At 51.0% G+C, this 16,533-nt stretch overlaps 1 protein-coding gene across 1 annotated transcript; it reads left to right on the forward strand.

The window, feature by feature from the left end:
• The first annotated feature begins 1,605 nt into the window (after positions 1-1,605).
• IMMT (inner membrane mitochondrial protein) lies at positions 1,606-15,249 on the forward strand. The gene is made up of 15 exons (XM_026034056.1): positions 1,606-1,638; positions 3,555-3,640; positions 4,012-4,201; positions 5,270-5,390; positions 5,670-5,750; positions 6,945-7,046; positions 7,927-8,063; positions 8,742-8,845; positions 9,232-9,367; positions 9,949-10,078; positions 11,708-11,722; positions 12,613-12,836; positions 13,164-13,295; positions 13,639-13,768; positions 14,301-15,249. The coding sequence occupies exons 1-15, from the start codon at positions 1,606-1,608 to the stop codon at positions 14,906-14,908; spliced, it is 2,229 nt and encodes a 742-aa protein (XP_025889841.1). The 3' UTR covers positions 14,909-15,249.
• The last annotated feature ends 1,284 nt before the right edge of the window (positions 15,250-16,533 follow it).

Consider the following 16,533-nt stretch of genomic DNA (forward strand, 5'->3'; position numbering starts at 1 on the left):
GGGGCACCCGCCCGTTCTCGCGCTCTTCGTGCCCGCGCTGCGGGGCCGCCCCGCGCTCCGCRCCGTGTCTCGGCGCGCCCGGTGCCCGGCGTGTCGCGCACGTGAGAGCAGCCGCCCCCCACGTGGAGCGCCGCTGGATAGAAGGGGCCGTGGGGAAACAGGAAGCAAGCGGTTTAGTTGTGGTGTTTGTGCAGTAGGAGACACGGAATCACCCCGGGAATGTGTAACCCGGGTGTCCTGGCCGGTCTGGGCTGCTCCTGGGCGGTTTCTAAGGCAAACGTCGCTTCCCCTGGGAGGCTGCTGGGCCTGGAAGGGGCCGCAGGGCGGTGACAGACAGCGGCTGCAGCTCCGGGGCTCCATGAGGGCTCCCGATCCYGCCACCCTCCTCTCCGGGTGCCGTCGGAGCAGCAGCACCAGAGCTGCCCGGGTGCCATCCCTGCCCCACCAGTGTGAGATCCAGGCAGTTCCCGCTGCTCTCCGTGAGCTGCAGCTGCTSCCACCTGACAGGGCGTCCTTGGAGTCACCTGAGCCCCAGCCCCGCAGTGACACCCCGAGAGAGCCCTCAGCGAGACCCGTGCGGCTTGTAGGTGTGAGACGGCAGTATCAGTGGCAAGTTGTGGAGTTTTTAATAGTGGGAACAAACCTTTTGTAAGYATTTGACACATGGGAGCTGACACGGTGACACTGCCACTGTGTTGTGACACCAAAATAACCCTTTGCTGGTCAGAAATCCCGCAAATCCAGTCACGGGCCTAGGGCTGAACGTGCTGCTTGGGGGTGGCAGGTCATTGAGGACGTGCAGGGTTTTCAGCAGCGCAAGGGAGCCCGGAGGCAGAGCGGCTGCTTGACGGCTCTGCATCTACAGCTSTGTGTTAGCTGTAGGTACTAAAGCAAGTGCCCTTCACCAAGCCGACAGCCACCGTAACGAGTCCAGGTATAGAAAATTCACGTGCTGGAGAGTTAGTGGTAGAGCTTGGTAGACGTTTTACCTTTCCATCTTATTGGTGGGCTCTGTGAAAGGGAGAATCAGCAATTTTGTTGATAAATAAATGAAATTCATGACTTTGAGTGCCACAGAATTAGAGGGTAGTTGAGGTGGGTCAGGAGCGCTGGAGATCTGGTGCCGCTCACTTGGGATGGTCTGTGGGCTTTGAGCATCTCCAGGGAGCAGGTCCTCATGCTGGCAGGTCCATAGAGGCCCAGGAGARCCCTTCTTGCCCCCTCTAGGTTTTTGGAAGACAAACACGAGCTGCTTTTAGGAGGTGAAGCTGTGAGCAGGTGGCTCGAACGGTGGCAAAGAGACTTCCAGCGCCGTGGTCAGGGGTCCTTGTCGACACAGCCTCGACCAAGCCTTGTTCGTGCTTGCTCTCTCTGTTCAAACACGCAAATGTGTGGCAGGAAAGTACCCRTCTCCCAGGCTTCATTCAGAGGCAGGACACTGGAGTAGAGTATTGGAGCGAATATATCTGGATCTTCTCCAGCACCAGCTTTGCTGGRCTTGGTTACACCAACTGGAGTGCGAGTAGGATGTGCCTGGTCAGGAGATTCTTGTGCTAATACAAGAGTGGAGAATGAATATGAGATAAGGAGCATTTAAGAGGTAGGATGAGACYTCACAGAGAAGGGCTGGACTGGGAGGTGGGAATGGGACACCTGGCCTGGGAGCACCCCGGCTGGGCCTTATCAACAGCAATCCCTGTGCGCAGAGCAGTGGGTGCATGGGATTCTTCCACATCCCTGGGAATGTGGCCAGGGATTTTTTTAGATGGCCARTATTTATCTGTGGTAAGCTACGCCTGGTAATCGGGCAGAAGGGAGGTGGGAAACTCCTTTTAATTAAAAGGATGATTCGTGRTTACACAGTGACTGTAAGCGAGATGATGAAAATGGCCTAGCAGAGCAGTGTTGCTCTAGAAATTTGCCCGGGACTTTTAGAAGTAATAGTGAATTTGGTTGTAAAGGAGAAAATGAGACCCTGGCTTTTGTACATAAAACATCGGTGCTTAAAGGACCCCAGTTTGTCGTGGCTTGGTCCAGCAGTGGGTTCYTCCTCACACATTGAGGGAAGTGTGTTCCGAAAGCAGCTCGAGCCTTTCTTGGGTTTGGATCATCCCTCTTGGCCCCTGGGTAGGAGTGCGAGAGCCCGGCAGTGATCAGCAGATGCCTCTGTTCATGTTCATACTCTCACTGCGAGTAACTGTGAATAAATGAGATGTTTTGTTTGTAAATGTAAATCAAAACTAGGAACCCCTTGTGGTGCACGTACGCCAAATGCTGAGCCAAGAGCCTTCTCCTGTGTCCTGCTCCGTTCCCAAACGCTGCTGGTAGGAGCAGATGTGTTTGAAGGTGGGAGGACAAAACAGGCAGGGCCATAACTAGGTTCCAGGGGTAATTGCAGAGGTGTAACCAGCTCATTAATTAATGAAAATGAATGCCCTGGAGATACTAATATTGCAGCTAATGCTCTCCAGAAAGGCTGGCATGGGGGGCTTGGAGCCAGGGCTGATTTCCAGGTGAGCGTTGGTCAAAATGAAGTTGTGAAAGACACTGAAAATTCAATCTGAAGAGATTAATGCAGTAGACTTTTTCCCCTCTTGTTTCATTTGGTTGAGCTGTGTGGGTAGTGCTGAAATACTTTGCTTTGTGCTTGCTGGTGCTGCAAGGCCCCGCTGAGAGGCAGAAACGTGCAGCAGTCGCCTGCGGAAGGAGCCTYTTACTGGTGAGGGTCAGTGTGGGAGCACGGGAAGCTCCACGCGCGCTTCTGGAGGGGCGAGTGCCAGGCACTTTCTGATCATGATCCCGTGTTTCTGCCCTGTTTGTGTGGGCGGGAGAGGGGAGCGCCGAGCACGGCAGAGCCTCCCTGGCTGCCAGCGACGGCCCCTTGGCCGCCGCGCTGGAAAAAGCAGCGATCCCTGTTCCTGCCTTTCCTCTGTGTCACTGTGTGACAGGGGGAGCGAAACCACGGATCTGTGTGTTGTTTATTTTCATACATAAAAAGACATAGAGAAACTTCTCTGATTTTTTTTGTAAATTTCTCTCTTTATATATATGTATATGTATATTTCCTTTTTTTTTTTTAAAAGGAAAGTTGCTTCATTGGCCCGCAGACCTCAGCTGCTCCTTTTGTGACTTGCATACAGCTGTCCCATGAGGCCTGCATTCCTCTTCCAGCAGTTCTTTTTGTTTCCTTATTTATTTTTGCAAAGAGACGACAGAGCTTTTTCCTTTTCTCCTTACTGCTTGGGTCAGTGGAGTTGACCGAGTCTTTCAGGTTGCCCTTCGCTTGCAGCGAAGATACAGAGATAAAACCCTTGAGCAACGTCCTCCCTATTAACCAGAGTCTGCTGAAATTCCACCCTCACCTCAGCAATTCCATCCCCGTGCCAATCTGCTTTCCCTCTCGCAAGCAGCTGGGTTATTCACTCTTGCAGAGACAGCCTTGGCCTAGGAGGAAATAGGTGCGGGATGAAACGAGCGGATCTGTTATTTTGGGGAGCTGAAGGGATGTTCAGACGTGTTCCCTGCCTGATCCTTGCCTTATCCCTCCTTTGCAGAACTGCCGCTGCGGGAGAGCCGCACTCCRGCCGCCGCGGCCGCTCCGGCCGTGYCGCGGATACGCCGCCGCTCCAGACGGATCGGGGTATGTGCTGGCCGGGGACACTGCGGCTGCGGCGTGTCCACCCAGAGCCAACCTGCCCTGAGCTCCACGTGGGGCTTGGTGGGGGCGCTGGGGGGATCTTGAGCCASTGGGAATCCCTGGATCTGCTGTTTGCTGCTGATGGAATTGGCCATCAGTGGCGTTCACCGAGGCTCTTCGGAAGGGAGACCCTCGGTGAGGTCCTCGTTGTCCCTCTGGGGCTCGGAGTGGTTCAAGGTGGACTCGGGGTTTATTTTTTGACAAACTTCTGGAACAAAGCATAGTCTTATAGGTCTGCAGTCCATTTGACAGCTGCTTGTCCTATCACTGATACATTGACACAAACAGCTTTTGCCTTTTTTTTCCCCCTGCAGTGTTTCTATAGGTAAAATTATTGGTGCAGGTCTCCTGTTTGTGGGTGGAGGAGTAGGTGGCACCATCTTATACGCCAACTATGACGCCCGGTTCCGGGAGAACGTGGAGAGGACTGTTCCCTACTCCGAGAAGCTCTTTGAGATGGCGCTCGGCCCCGCGCCCCACAGCGTGACGACCCCAAAGAGATCGGTGAGCRCTGCCCCCTCGCCTCCCCTCCCTGCTTTCCCTTCTCGTCGAGAGCACAGCTGCTCTTTCTTTGCGAATTCTGACCAAGCTTGGCGTGTACTGGCTTTGGAGATTGATTTTCATGAATTAGAGTTGTAGATTTTTTATCCCTCCTTGAAAATACCCAGTACTGAGCTACACRGTAGGTTCTTTCCCATTTCACACTTCTGCTTCTTGCTGTGTGAATTACCCACTAAACAGAGGTACCATTTCCTTAGTGCTGCGTGAAGGAGTGATGCTTTTACCTTCGCCGTTATCASCTTGCTGTGATTATGGTCCCTGGCTTGCAAAACGGTCACTTGGACTTACCTGGATGTAAAATARTCCATTGAAATTGTAACTGAGTAGCTGGAATGCTTATACTCACACCTAATCTGGCCAGAAAGGGGTAGGCAAACACTGTAATTTAACCATTTTGCCCTGGCTAAAGGTTCAGTGCACTTACTGGCARAGCTAGATGAAGAAAACTGAATTTCTTTTAAAGAGCACAGAGAACTTCTAAAATCCATAGTACTGTGAATAGTTTGAGCCCCAAAAAGATGAAAATATTTTTGTTATGAGTTTAAGAAAGCTGTCCCAGATGGAATGGGAGAGTTTGCATGTTGATGAATCCAAACTGTGTCTCATCTGAGTTCGTGGTCGTCCACGTTCTTCGTGCCTCCTGGGCAACAACTAAACCAGGAACTTGGGTGACTAGCAAATGCTTTTGTTCTTGCCTTGTGGCTTTGTATGCTGGATAGGAGGAGATAAAGTACTSCAAGGTTTTATGGTATTAATTAACTTTTGTTTGTACTGAGCTCTGCCACTGCTGTATGTGCAGTTCTGGAGTGATGAAAATTATACAGACTCTCCCTAAATTAAAAATCAGGGTAGGAAATAATATGGCCTGGTTAGTGTTTCCATATGTACCTTGAAGTTTAGATGTAGGGCAGAGCCCTGTGGCCGCACAGATGTTCTTTTCCAATGTAWTGGGCTCAGTGAGACTCAGGCTGGTTAGAAAGCTGGTAACATTTCCTCTTTTTAATCTTCAAGGTACAGCAAGGCCCCCTGAAGATCTCCTCTGTAGCAGAAGTAATGAAAGAATCTAAACAGCCAACGAGCAAATCCCCAAAGAGCAAAGCAGAGGCTGCTCCTTCGCCAGAAGAAAAGGAAGGTAACTGTACCAGACATCACACAGAGCAAGACAAAATAGCTAACGTTGTCCTGCGTTACACCTTTATTGTAGACTAAGGAGGTCTTAAGCTGTGGTTTAAAATTAATATAATTTCATGGAAGTAATGTTATTTTCTATCCTAGTCATAAAGGAACTATTTCTGTTGAGGAAAAAACTTAGAAGCCTATATATTCCTGTAGTTGCTTTTTAGCACATATATACTAACTGGTTTTGCCTTACAGCACATATGTACTAACTGGTTTTGTTCTGTAACCGCAGCAGGCACCACTGCAGCTCAGGTCATCTCTGCCACAGGTGAAGCTGTGTCAGTGCCAGCTCCTGGGATGCAGACTGAAGAAGGTAAAAAGAAATGCATGAGCAGCATGGGGCAGCCCGAAAGCTTGTCTCCTTGGGTGCGTAGGTTCTTGTGTTTTTAGTCGGTTTTTAAAGGTGCCACCCTTGGTGCCTTTCTTAGAAGCAAGACTTTCCATGGCTTTTGGCACGCTGAGGAGCTGAGTTTGGTGCTGGGGCAGGTGTAGCTGTGAACTCGAGAAGGAATCCTGCCTTTTTTTCTTGTGCTGATCAGGCAGTTGTACAATGAGCTCTGCCTCTGCTCCCTGCGGCTTTTCTGATGCAGAAAATCGTGTCTGCCCAGAAATAAGTGAAGGAACTGAACTTAATATTTAACACTGTATGAGACACTYATTTCTTTATCATGGTCTCTTTCAGATAATCACAGAATCACAGAATCGTTAAGGTTGAAAGGGACTTCTAGAGATCATCTAGTCCAACCCMCCCCGCTCAAGCAGGGACACTTAAGATTAAGACTATTAATAGATTATTAATTGAATATTTTGTGATTCTGTGATTATTAATTGTTAATATAATAAGATTATATTAATTTCTTTACACATTAGCAGATTTCAAAAAAAATACATCAGCAGTTAGTAAAATGCATCCTGCAGAGTTGGCATGAGCATGAGAAGGGGGTTTCCTGCTGATTTTTGTTGCAGTTTGAGTCTGGGAGCTGAGACCTCTGGGTTGTCTCCAGTTCATTTTCACATTTGCTGTTGAATTTGAGAGAATCATTTAGCTCAGTGATCTCTCTGTTTTGGAAAGCAAAGGTGTCTCAGTATCATTGGGCTGGGAAATAGAAAACAACCTTGATTTGCCTTTTCCCTAGTTTTTCTTTACTCTGGCTGAACTTTGCAAGGCTACCAAAGGGGCACTGAAAAAATATGAGCAGATATTTAAAGTCGAAACTTCTTTACCTTTCACTTTTCAGTTTTTGTAACCAGACAGCATAAAATTTACAGGTACATATGATGAAGTATTCATGCAGCTGCTCATTTTGTAAAACTTTGAGACTGCCCTTTGAAATTATGATTCTTAAAAAAGCTTGAGGTAGCTCTAGGATGGCTTTATGTGGGAGTGAAGTTCATGAAGCAATACCAGTTATGAAAATGGATTGAATAGAGGAGAATTGCCTCCCTAAAAACAACCCGGGTACTAATTTAGACTCTCCACTAAAACGATTTTACTCTTTCTGAATAGATAAACAACAGGAAGATTCCCATGCCATAAAGGAACGGTCACCAGAGGAGGTTGCAGCCCGGCTTGCCCAGCAAGACAAAGAGGAACAAGAGAAGATATCAGGTAAATCCATATCATTAAATGACCRTTGCCTTAGTTTTCTGTGTAGGTTATATGCAACAACAGAAAATTGCTGGGCTATGTTGGCTTTGGAGTCTAAATTGCTTGTGCACCTCGGGTTTGGCTGTATTTTTTTGGCAGGACGAGTTGTTCAAGGCTCTTAGTGACCCTCCACTGCTCTCCCCTAAGTTAGCTGGTATTTTTCTTATGCTGAGGTCTAAAAATGAGACACAATACTCCACCTGTGTCTGAGAAATAAGATGTTAAACTGAAAAAAAAAAACAAAGGAATATTTACTGGGAAGGTGGATTTATTTTCTCTGTTATTAGGAAATAAATGTCTGGCTCCAGTAGTTGGTAGTTCTGCTGTTTTGCTTTGGATCTTTCTGGAGTCATGAGTAGGTGCTGTCTGCTTCCATACCAGCAGCAGCAGTTGTTTCTTCCACTGGCTTCTCTGCTGGGATACAAACTTTTCCTTGGGGAAGAAGGGAATAGCCGCACACACTTTCTTGTACTAATCGTATTAACAAGCAGAGAWAGAAAATACCTCTTGTATCAAACGCACCTCCCTGCAGAAGTATRATTATGTCTTCCACTGAATGCCTTTCTTAGATGGATATTTAGTTAATAATCTGTTTACAGATTATTACAGAGGGAGCTGCAGGAAGTGCAGGCTTACGGCTTGTTACTCATTTCCTAAAAAGAGGAGTGTATTCCCATGACTTCTCCTCCTCTGTGGGCTCCAGCGTAGTTCCCAAACCGACCAAATCTTGTGTGTCACGGARAATAACTCGAGGAGACTTTCGAGGACCTGGGGGGGATATGATGGCTCCTTGGCAGGTTCTAAGGCTCTCCTTGTGCTGACCTACCCCGTTGTGTTTCAGCGCTGGCGGCGGCGCTGGAGGGAGCCCTGAGCGGCAGCGCGCGGGTGACGCTGCAGGCCGTGGCGGCGCAGGAGCGCGCCGTGCAGGCGGTCAACGCGCACGCGCACACCCTCCGGGAGGCCATGGACAACTCCGAGGTGACCGGCAGGCGGCAACCTGCCCGCGGATCCTTTTATCCATCTTAAAGTTTTTCCATCTTAAAGTTTTCTTGCAAGTGGCTTTATTGCAGCTTTATTTGAGTAATCTTCCCACTGTGTAGTTCAATAGTAAAGTGTTTGTGATTTTGACTTTTTTTTTTTGTTTCTTCACAGTATCTTTTCTCAGTGTCTTTTCTTCACAGTATCTTTTCTTCTCACAGTATCTCCACATTTTGCAAGTGGAGAAATTCCAGTTATATTCTGATAGCCTTGACAGTTAATGCTTCATTGCGTTTTCATTTCCAACTCCATTTTAACCTAACTATAGTCAAGGTGCCACACTGTCTATCCTGATAAGTCTGCTCAATGGTTCCCTGTGCCCAWGTGTTGCTGGTGGGTTGTGTTTCCCCATCTGGAATACATTTGCCATGTCTGGAGCTGCCTGGGGGTGCATTAACTATCCCAGCTCATGGTTCTGGTGCCCCTGAACCCGCCTGCCTTCATGCAGAGCAGGTGGTATCATCTAGTGGTTGATCAAATGAAAAGGGGCGTCTGCCCAACTCTGCAAGCACCCACGGTCTCATCTTGTAGTTGGTACAAAGATGTTAATGAGAGGGTTGTTTCTCCTTTTCCCTAGTTGTTGTGATTGCAGTAACTAGTTACAAATCTGCTTTTTAGACCGCTGGGGAGAAGAAATCCACTCAGTGGCGCACACTGGAGGAAGCACTGAAGGACCGGAGAAGAGCCGTGGATGAAGCTGCTGATGCCCTCCTCAAAGCCAAGTATGTTGCTTGTTTTCAGGACTGCTCAAGGGGTAAYGTCACCCGTGTGGCAGCTGCCAGGAATTACATGAGTTTCTGTAAAGCAGGCAGAGTGCCCTGTACACGTCAAACTGATGTGTTCAGGACAAATCRATACTGTAGTCTCTTGATTGGTAGCTTGTACTTGTTTGGTGCCTGTGCTCACAGTCCTTTGGGTGCCAGAGAGTCTGAAATGGTTTTATTCCTCTTTTTAAAGATTGTCTTTTATCGCAGCATTTTCATCGTAGAGCTGGTAGATGGGAAACATCCRTAGAGGTGTCCAGTGAATGCAGGCAGCAGGAAGAAGTTTTGTCGAGGACTATGTCGTGGGACATGTACGAGTTGTAATTGGCAGCTTCTCTTTTCAGAGAAGAGTTAGAGAAGACAAAATGTGTCATTGAGAATGCCAAGAAGTCTCAGCTCGCGGGAGCAAAACCCCACATAGCTGCTGCAGAGGAGAATCTTCATCACATGATAGTYGACTTGGACAACGTAGTGAAAAAGGTGAGTAGTTAGGCCAGCTCACAGGCTTATTGGCTAATAAGATAATGTAGTAGTTGGTCCATTAGCCTAATAGCCCACTGTTTGTTTAGCCTTGTAGTGGCACCATCACAGCTTAATGAGGGGAAGGCAGCTATCACAGGGCTAGCTTGCTGCACCTCCATGATAGCTGTAAGCCTGTCTGGAAGCAAATTGCTCTGTAGCAGAGGAAAAGAGCTAGGTGTCTGTGAAGGCAGATAGAGACCAAATTGATGATGCTCCTTGGGACCCATCCAGGCTATAGGTTATCTAGTTAAAGTGCATTTGACAGAATGGACTTGTGATAGTTCCAAGTAACCCTGTGCCACATGCTGTAGGYGTGCCTGCTTGAGCAGGAAGGTTGGACTAGATGATCTCTAGAGGTCCCTTCCAACCTTRAATATTCTGTGAATCTGTGAATCTGTATATGGGAGACTTAAGATCACGGGGTATCTCACACAAAGCAAGTTTGCTTTAGTTGGGCTGGAGAGGAAACGGCACCCACATGTTTCTGACATCAATATTTGCCTTGGAAAATAACCATAATCATATTTTGTTTGTTGTAGGTTCAGGCAGCGCAGTCTGAGGCCAAGATAGTAGCTCAATATCACGAGCTTGTGGCTACAGCCAGAGAAGAATTTCAGCGAGAACTTGATAGCATCACTCCAGATGTGCAGCCTGGCTGGAAGGGCCTGAGTAAGTCTCTGATTGCAGCTTTGCTTCAGAATCTGTTGTGTGCCAGTCATTCTGCTTGCCAGCATTCCTACAGTTATAACCACTCGATGGAATGTCCAGCTTCCTCTTTTCCATGTTTGATTAGAAACTGAAATTAATTCACACTTAAGTAGTGTAAAGCAGGTGTTACAAAATGTCTTATAAACTACCTGCACTGTGTTTGATATTTCATAAAATGTAGCTTGTGTAGTAAAGATCATGTAGCTTTTTAAACACRTCCTCCCTGCGCTGTCCTTCCAGGGATAGAGAGCCCTGGAAGGCTCCATGGAAGCCCATGTCCTGCACAGAGGAGAGCAGGGCAGATGGCATTTCAGGCAGGGCTGTTCCCATTAAAGCAGTTATTCATGGCATTAGCATCTGTCCTGTTCCCATTAACATGAATTTGTGGTGGCAGGACAGCTACAGAACAGCTGTGCCCGAGTCCCTGCTATATCATAGCAAATTATTCGCAGTAAATGAATTGGGCTTTATGACCTCTAGTATTGTCGTGTTCTGTACTGCATGACATGGTGCTGATTTGGTGTAAATTAGGGTTCAGACATAGGGTTTCTTTTTGTAGTAGCAGCTAATCCACCACATTTGAACAGTTCTTGTTACTGTGGAAGGAAGGGCCATACCTAGAAACACCGTAAAGCCAACATAAAATCTGCCACGTGCTCTGCCAGATGTGAGAAATAGTCCTGTGGTCACTGTAGAATTGGATCAAATTTGTAGTGCCTGGTCATCAAGTAGTTCTGTGATTGTCAGGGTAGCTTTATGTGGAGTAACARAGAGCTCCTTGAGGTTCTCTAGGTCATCACTGAAATGACAGAGAATTTATTGTCCTTTTTGGATATGGAGCAGCTACTGCATAGCTTGTTAGTGGCTCCTAGACTAAATTCATGCCAAATGCTCTCTCACTGTAAAATTACAACCTGAGGTGTCTTTCTGTGATGAGAGAAGCTTGTGCTTGCAGCCTGGAGCCTTTCGCAGGGGGTGGCACATGTGCATGCAAGGGAAGCTGCTTGGGTCGCTAGCACTGAGCTGCTSTTGGGAGCTGGAAACTGCTTTTTTTCTATAACTCCTTTTAAAATAAAGAAACAACTCCCAGAACCATGTCCCACCTGCTTGGTTCCCTCCTTTCCCCTTCTGTACCCTTCCTCTTCCAGCATGTGTTGTTTCTAAACTAAACTGACACAGTAACTTGTGTTGAACTATGGTCCACGCTGCCCAAAAGCAGTGAAGAGATGTCTGGTTTTTCCTCCTTTCTTTCTTTCTTTCTGTGAATATTACTACAATTCTTTACCTGAGATCTGGGTAAGCTGCTGTGGTGTGTCTGCACCCCTCCTTTTGCTAGGACCATTAAACATCAGTCTATGAGTTTCTACAGGTGATTTTCATGGTTATAGGATGTTTTGGGCTACATCTTGTAAAGCACAGAGACCGTAATGTGCACCATAATGTGCTTTCTAAATTCCTAAAGACTCAAACTCCTGCTTAAGTCACTCTGTTAGGAAGCTCTTCATAAACTGCTTTCCTTTCTACTTCTGCATGATGAACTTGCTGCCCTGCACGTGCATTAACTGCTGCTCCCTCTGCTTTCTGTTGCAGACATAACCGACCTAGGTGAGTTGTCTGCCGTTGTCCCGTGAAGGGGCCACCTCTGCCCCTTGTCCTTCCTCCCGTTCGTGTTGTGCTTCACTCCGCACTACGGGCAGTGTCCACTGAGTTGATTCCCAAAGCCTTCCAGCCCGAGGTGTCCTCTGGGGTCACACTTGGCTTGTGTAGCTTAACCCACCCCCTTTGCCACAGGGCAYTGCCCAGGTGAGTGTGATGATTCCTGGCTTGGAAAAGCCAAGTTTACSTTTCTCTCAAATTCAGGCAAATTTAAGCCTCTCAGTGTCTGCTCAGGAGATGCAAATGGGACTGAGAAACTTTGCTGTGATTAAGCTGCCGGTCTGAAGGGTCACCCGAAGGGATTCAGCTAAATTGAAGCTGGCTTGATTCTCTGAACRTCATTTTATCTTTTTCTCTGAAAATCATTCAGTCCTCTGTGTTGATTTTTCACAGCAGTGATTGGCTTTTTGATTAAAAGGAGGGGAAAAACATGAACCTCAGAATCAAACCTAACTTAAAATCCATAAGTAAAAACCAGTTGTAACTTCCTGAGCTCGGCCGGGTCCCAGCGGGCCCTCCCGCTCCAGCCCCATGCCCAGCTCCCACCCGCTCCTGCTGCGGGATCCGGCCGCCTTCGGCCCCGCAGCAGCGCTCGGCCTCAGAGCAGTCCCCCATTTTCCACACGAGCAAAGCGGCAGCCAAGCTGAGAGACACAAACCCAGCTTGGCTTCAAACCGAAGCCCTTGCGAGTGCTGGGAAAGGGCTTGGGATGCGGGAATGATGTTGGCCGCCCTTGTGCAGCCGGTTAGCCTGGGTTATCCCTGGTTAGCTGGTTATCCCTGGTTAGCTGGTTATCCCCGGCTGCCCCGCGGCCCTGCCGACCCCTGCGCTCCCCTCAGCCGGGCAGCTGTCGCCGGACGACCTGAACTCGCTCGTGGCGCACGCGCACCGGCGCATCGAGCAGCTCAACCGGGCGCTGGCCGAGCAGCGCGTGCGCGAGCAGCAGCGCATCGAGGCCGCCCTCGAGCAGCAGAAGCTGGAGGACAAGAAGGCGCTGGAGGCGGCCGTGGCCAAGGCGCTGGAGCGTCACAAGGACGAGATCGAGCTCGAGCAGGAGAAAAAGGTGAAAATGCAGCACRGCCCGAGCGGCCGCAGGGGCACTGRGCTAGGGAAGGGGCACGAAGGATGTGGGGTGAGTTGGGGAAGGCTTCAAACATGGGGCGCTGCTTTGCTAAGTGACCTGCTAGGGGCAGGGGGCTGTGAAGGAACCCTCTTCGTTAAGAAAAGTGGCAGCTTTAACATGGACYTTTGCAGCCTGTTAAGACGAAACGTGGGCTCTGTGGGTGGGATTGCTGTAGCATGTGCCCTAAGCGGTCGCTGGTGGGTAACGTGACTTTAGTTTCTTGGCAAGGAGCTGAGAGGCGGGTGGTAACTGCTGCCTTGGGTACAGATCGAGGAGGTGCGGGAGGTGATGGAGAGCGAGATGAGGACGCAGCTGCGGCGCCAGGCGGCTGCGCACACCGACCACCTCAGGGACGTCCTGAAGATCCAGGAGCAGGAGCTGAAGGTGGAATTTGAGCAGGTAGGAATGTGCCGAAATGCAGGAGGTGCTGGGAGGTGCTTGTAGGACCCCGCGGAACGCGCAGCTTGCGGGACACGAGGCCCGGAGTGRCTCTGAACATGGAGGTGGAGGCAGGAAAGAAGCCCGGTCCTTGGGAGGGGGAACCTGCTCAGGCACCATTCCCGTCATCTGGCACTAACTGCCCAGAGTGCGTGGACAGGGGCCTTCTCCCRGCTTTTCCTAAGGGCTTTTGCTTTGGGTGATGACTTCTCGATAAGTATAAAAACTAGTGCCTGTTAGGGTGAATTCATGTGCAGAGTGGAAGACAACAGAGTTAAACAGACGTTTCGCCACTGTGTTTCAGAAYTTAGCAGAAAAGCTGAGCGAGCAGGAAATGCAGTTCCGCCGCCTCACGCAGGAGCAGCTGGACAACTTCACGCTGGACATAAACAGCGCCTACGCGCGGCTGAAGGGGATCGAGCAGGCGGTGGAGAGTGAGCGCCGGCCCTGCCCCAGCCCCGACCCGCTCCCGTCCCCCCGGCCCTCGCCAGCCGGGAGCCTCCGCCGGGGTCAGGCAGCGGCAGCCTGGGGTTGGAGAGACCGCCCGGGGTCCCTTATGAGCAGGGAGCAGCTGATACCCAGGATGGGGGATGATGCCGGATATTCACTGGGAGGGGGACCGAGCCCTGGAACAGGCTGCCCGCGGAGGCTGTGGAGTCTCCTTCTCTGGAGATCTTCCAAATGCACCTCARTGCCACCCTGTGCCACATGCCCTAGAGGTCCCTGCTGGAGGAGGGTGGGTTGGAGTAGAGGATCTCTGAGGTCTCCCGACCGCAGCCTTTCTGTGATTGTGTGTGGTGGGGGCTCAGCCTTGCTTTGAGCACAGGGGCTAAGGGGGCTGCCGTTGAAAATGAACGCCGTGAGGGGAGTTTGTTCTTGCTGCTTGTGTTGAGATGCTTCAGTGCTCAGCACCTTGCCTAAGTTAAGCCCGACTGACGGTGCCTCCCTCCGTGTGTGTGGGCGCAGGTCACGCGGTGGCGGAGGAGGAGGCGCGGCAGGCGCACCAGCTGTGGCTCGCCGTGGAGGCCCTCAAGCACTGCCTGCGGACGGCGTCCGGGGACGGCCCCACGGAGCCGCTGGCGGGCGCCGCGGCGGCCGTGCGCGCCAGCTGCTCGGGCGACGCCTTCGCGGCGGCGCTGGCGGCGGCGCTGCCGGCGCAGTCGCTGGCGCGCGGCGTGTACAGCGAGGCGGCGCTGCGGAGCCGCTTCCGCGCCGTGCACCGCCTCGCCCGCCGCGTCGCCATGGTCGACGAGACCCGCAACAGCCTCTACCAGTACTTCCTCTCCTACCTGCAGTCGCTGCTCCTGTTCCACCCGCAGCAGCTGAAGCCGCCCGCCGAGCTCAGCCCCGACGACCTGGACACCTTTAAGTTACTGTCTTACGCGTCCTACTGCGTCGAGCACGGAGACCTGGAGCTGGCGGCCAAGTTCGTCAACCAGCTAAGAGGAGAGTCGAGGCGAGTGGCGCACGACTGGCTGGCCGAGGCGCGAACCACGCTGGAAACGAAACAAATTGTGGATATCCTGACGGCCTACGCCAGCGCCGTGGGGCTGGGCACCACCCAGGTGCAGTAGGGCAGCAGCGGAGCGGGGGGCACTTGGAGGGCTGTGCTGGCCAGAAAGCCACCAGGCTCCACGGGTTGCAGAGCAAGCGGGCGCAGGGGCTGGGAGCACTACAGCCCAGCGCGGGCCCGTCCCGTCTCCTCGCACTGTGTTTCACTTGACCACCCCCTGCCCCGTTCGTCTTGGTTCTGAGGTAGCACGAGGGCCTCCCTCGGGAAGCTCCTCTCCCATCTGTGTAACGGTTCTGTTGCTCCGTCTTGCCACCAGGGCTCGTGATCCAACCCGAATAATGTTTGTAACCCGTCAGTACTGATTGGCCGCTCTGTCAGCTGAATAAAACCATATTTCAACCACTCTCTCCTGCTGTTCAGCTTCCTATTTACAAGAGCAACTTGCTCAGTGACCTGAGGAAGACTCAGCTTTTTTCTTTTCTTTTTTTTTTTTTTTTTTTTAAATCTCAACTCCCTTTTCCAAGGAGCAGGAATTCACCAACGCACTCAAAGGGCTCTCCAGTAACGCGTACATCAGGTTTGGACCATCCACATGGGCGCAGGTTTAAACTAGCTCAGAGGGACGTGCGGAGCTGGTTCAGTGACCGCTGCRGGGCCTGTTTCCCACGAGCTGCACTGCCCGGGGCAGGGACACCACCCATGGTTGTTGCAGCCTTCAAGCTGAAGCTTCTYCAAGCTGCCCCTGCTGGGCTCATTATTCAGCCTCCTGCCTCTCCCCTACCACCCCACTGACCTCTCAGGAGGCCTTTTTCTTTCCACAACTAGAAGCAGTCAAAAGATTTGATTAAAAACGGCAAGGAGGGAGATCCAGGCAGCTGCAGGCCAGTCAGCCTCACCTCCATCCCTGGGCAAGAGAGGGAACAGCTCATCCTGGCTGCTGTCTCCAAGTGCATGGAGCACAGGAATTTGCTCAGGAAGAGGCAGCAGGGATTCACGAAGGGGGAATCAGGCTTGACTGAGAGCTTCTGTTATGGAGTGACTGGCTGGGTAGATGAGGGCAGAGCAGTGCATGTCTGGATCTATCTGGACTTGAGCAAGGCTTTTGACACTGTCCCTCACAGCATCCTCCTGGGCAAGCTCCAAAGGTGTGGGATAGATGTGTGGACGGGGAGGTGGATTAGGAATTGGCTCGATGGCAGGGTGCARAGAGTGGTTGTCAATGGTGCGGAGTCCAGCTGGAGGCCTGTACTTAGTGGTGTCCCCCAGGGGTCAGTTCTCGGTCCGGTCCTGTTCAACTTATTCATTAACGACCTGGATGAAGGGCTGGAGTGCTCCCTCAGCAAGTTTGCCGACGATACCAAACTGGGTGGAGTAGCTGATAGCCCTGAGGGCTGCGCTGCCATCCAGAGGGACCTGGACAGACTGGAGGACTGGGCGGCGAGAAACCTCATGAGGTTCAACARGGGCAAGTGCARGGTCCTGCACTTGGGGAGGAATAACCCTGGACACCAGTACAGATTAGGGGTGGACCTGCTGGAGAGCAGCCCCGCAGAGAGGGACCTGGGTGTCATGGTGGACGACAAGTTGACCATGAGGCAGCAGTGTGCCCTGGTGGCCAAGAAGGCCAACGGGATCCTGGGGTGCATTAAGAAAAGCGTCTCCAGCAGGTCGAGGGAAGTGATCATC

Source organism: Nothoprocta perdicaria, unplaced genomic scaffold (genome assembly GCF_003342845.1).
Source record: "Nothoprocta perdicaria isolate Ctin4 unplaced genomic scaffold, notPer1 scaffold_14, whole genome shotgun sequence".
Classification (NCBI taxonomy): domain Eukaryota; kingdom Metazoa; phylum Chordata; class Aves; order Tinamiformes; family Tinamidae; genus Nothoprocta; species Nothoprocta perdicaria.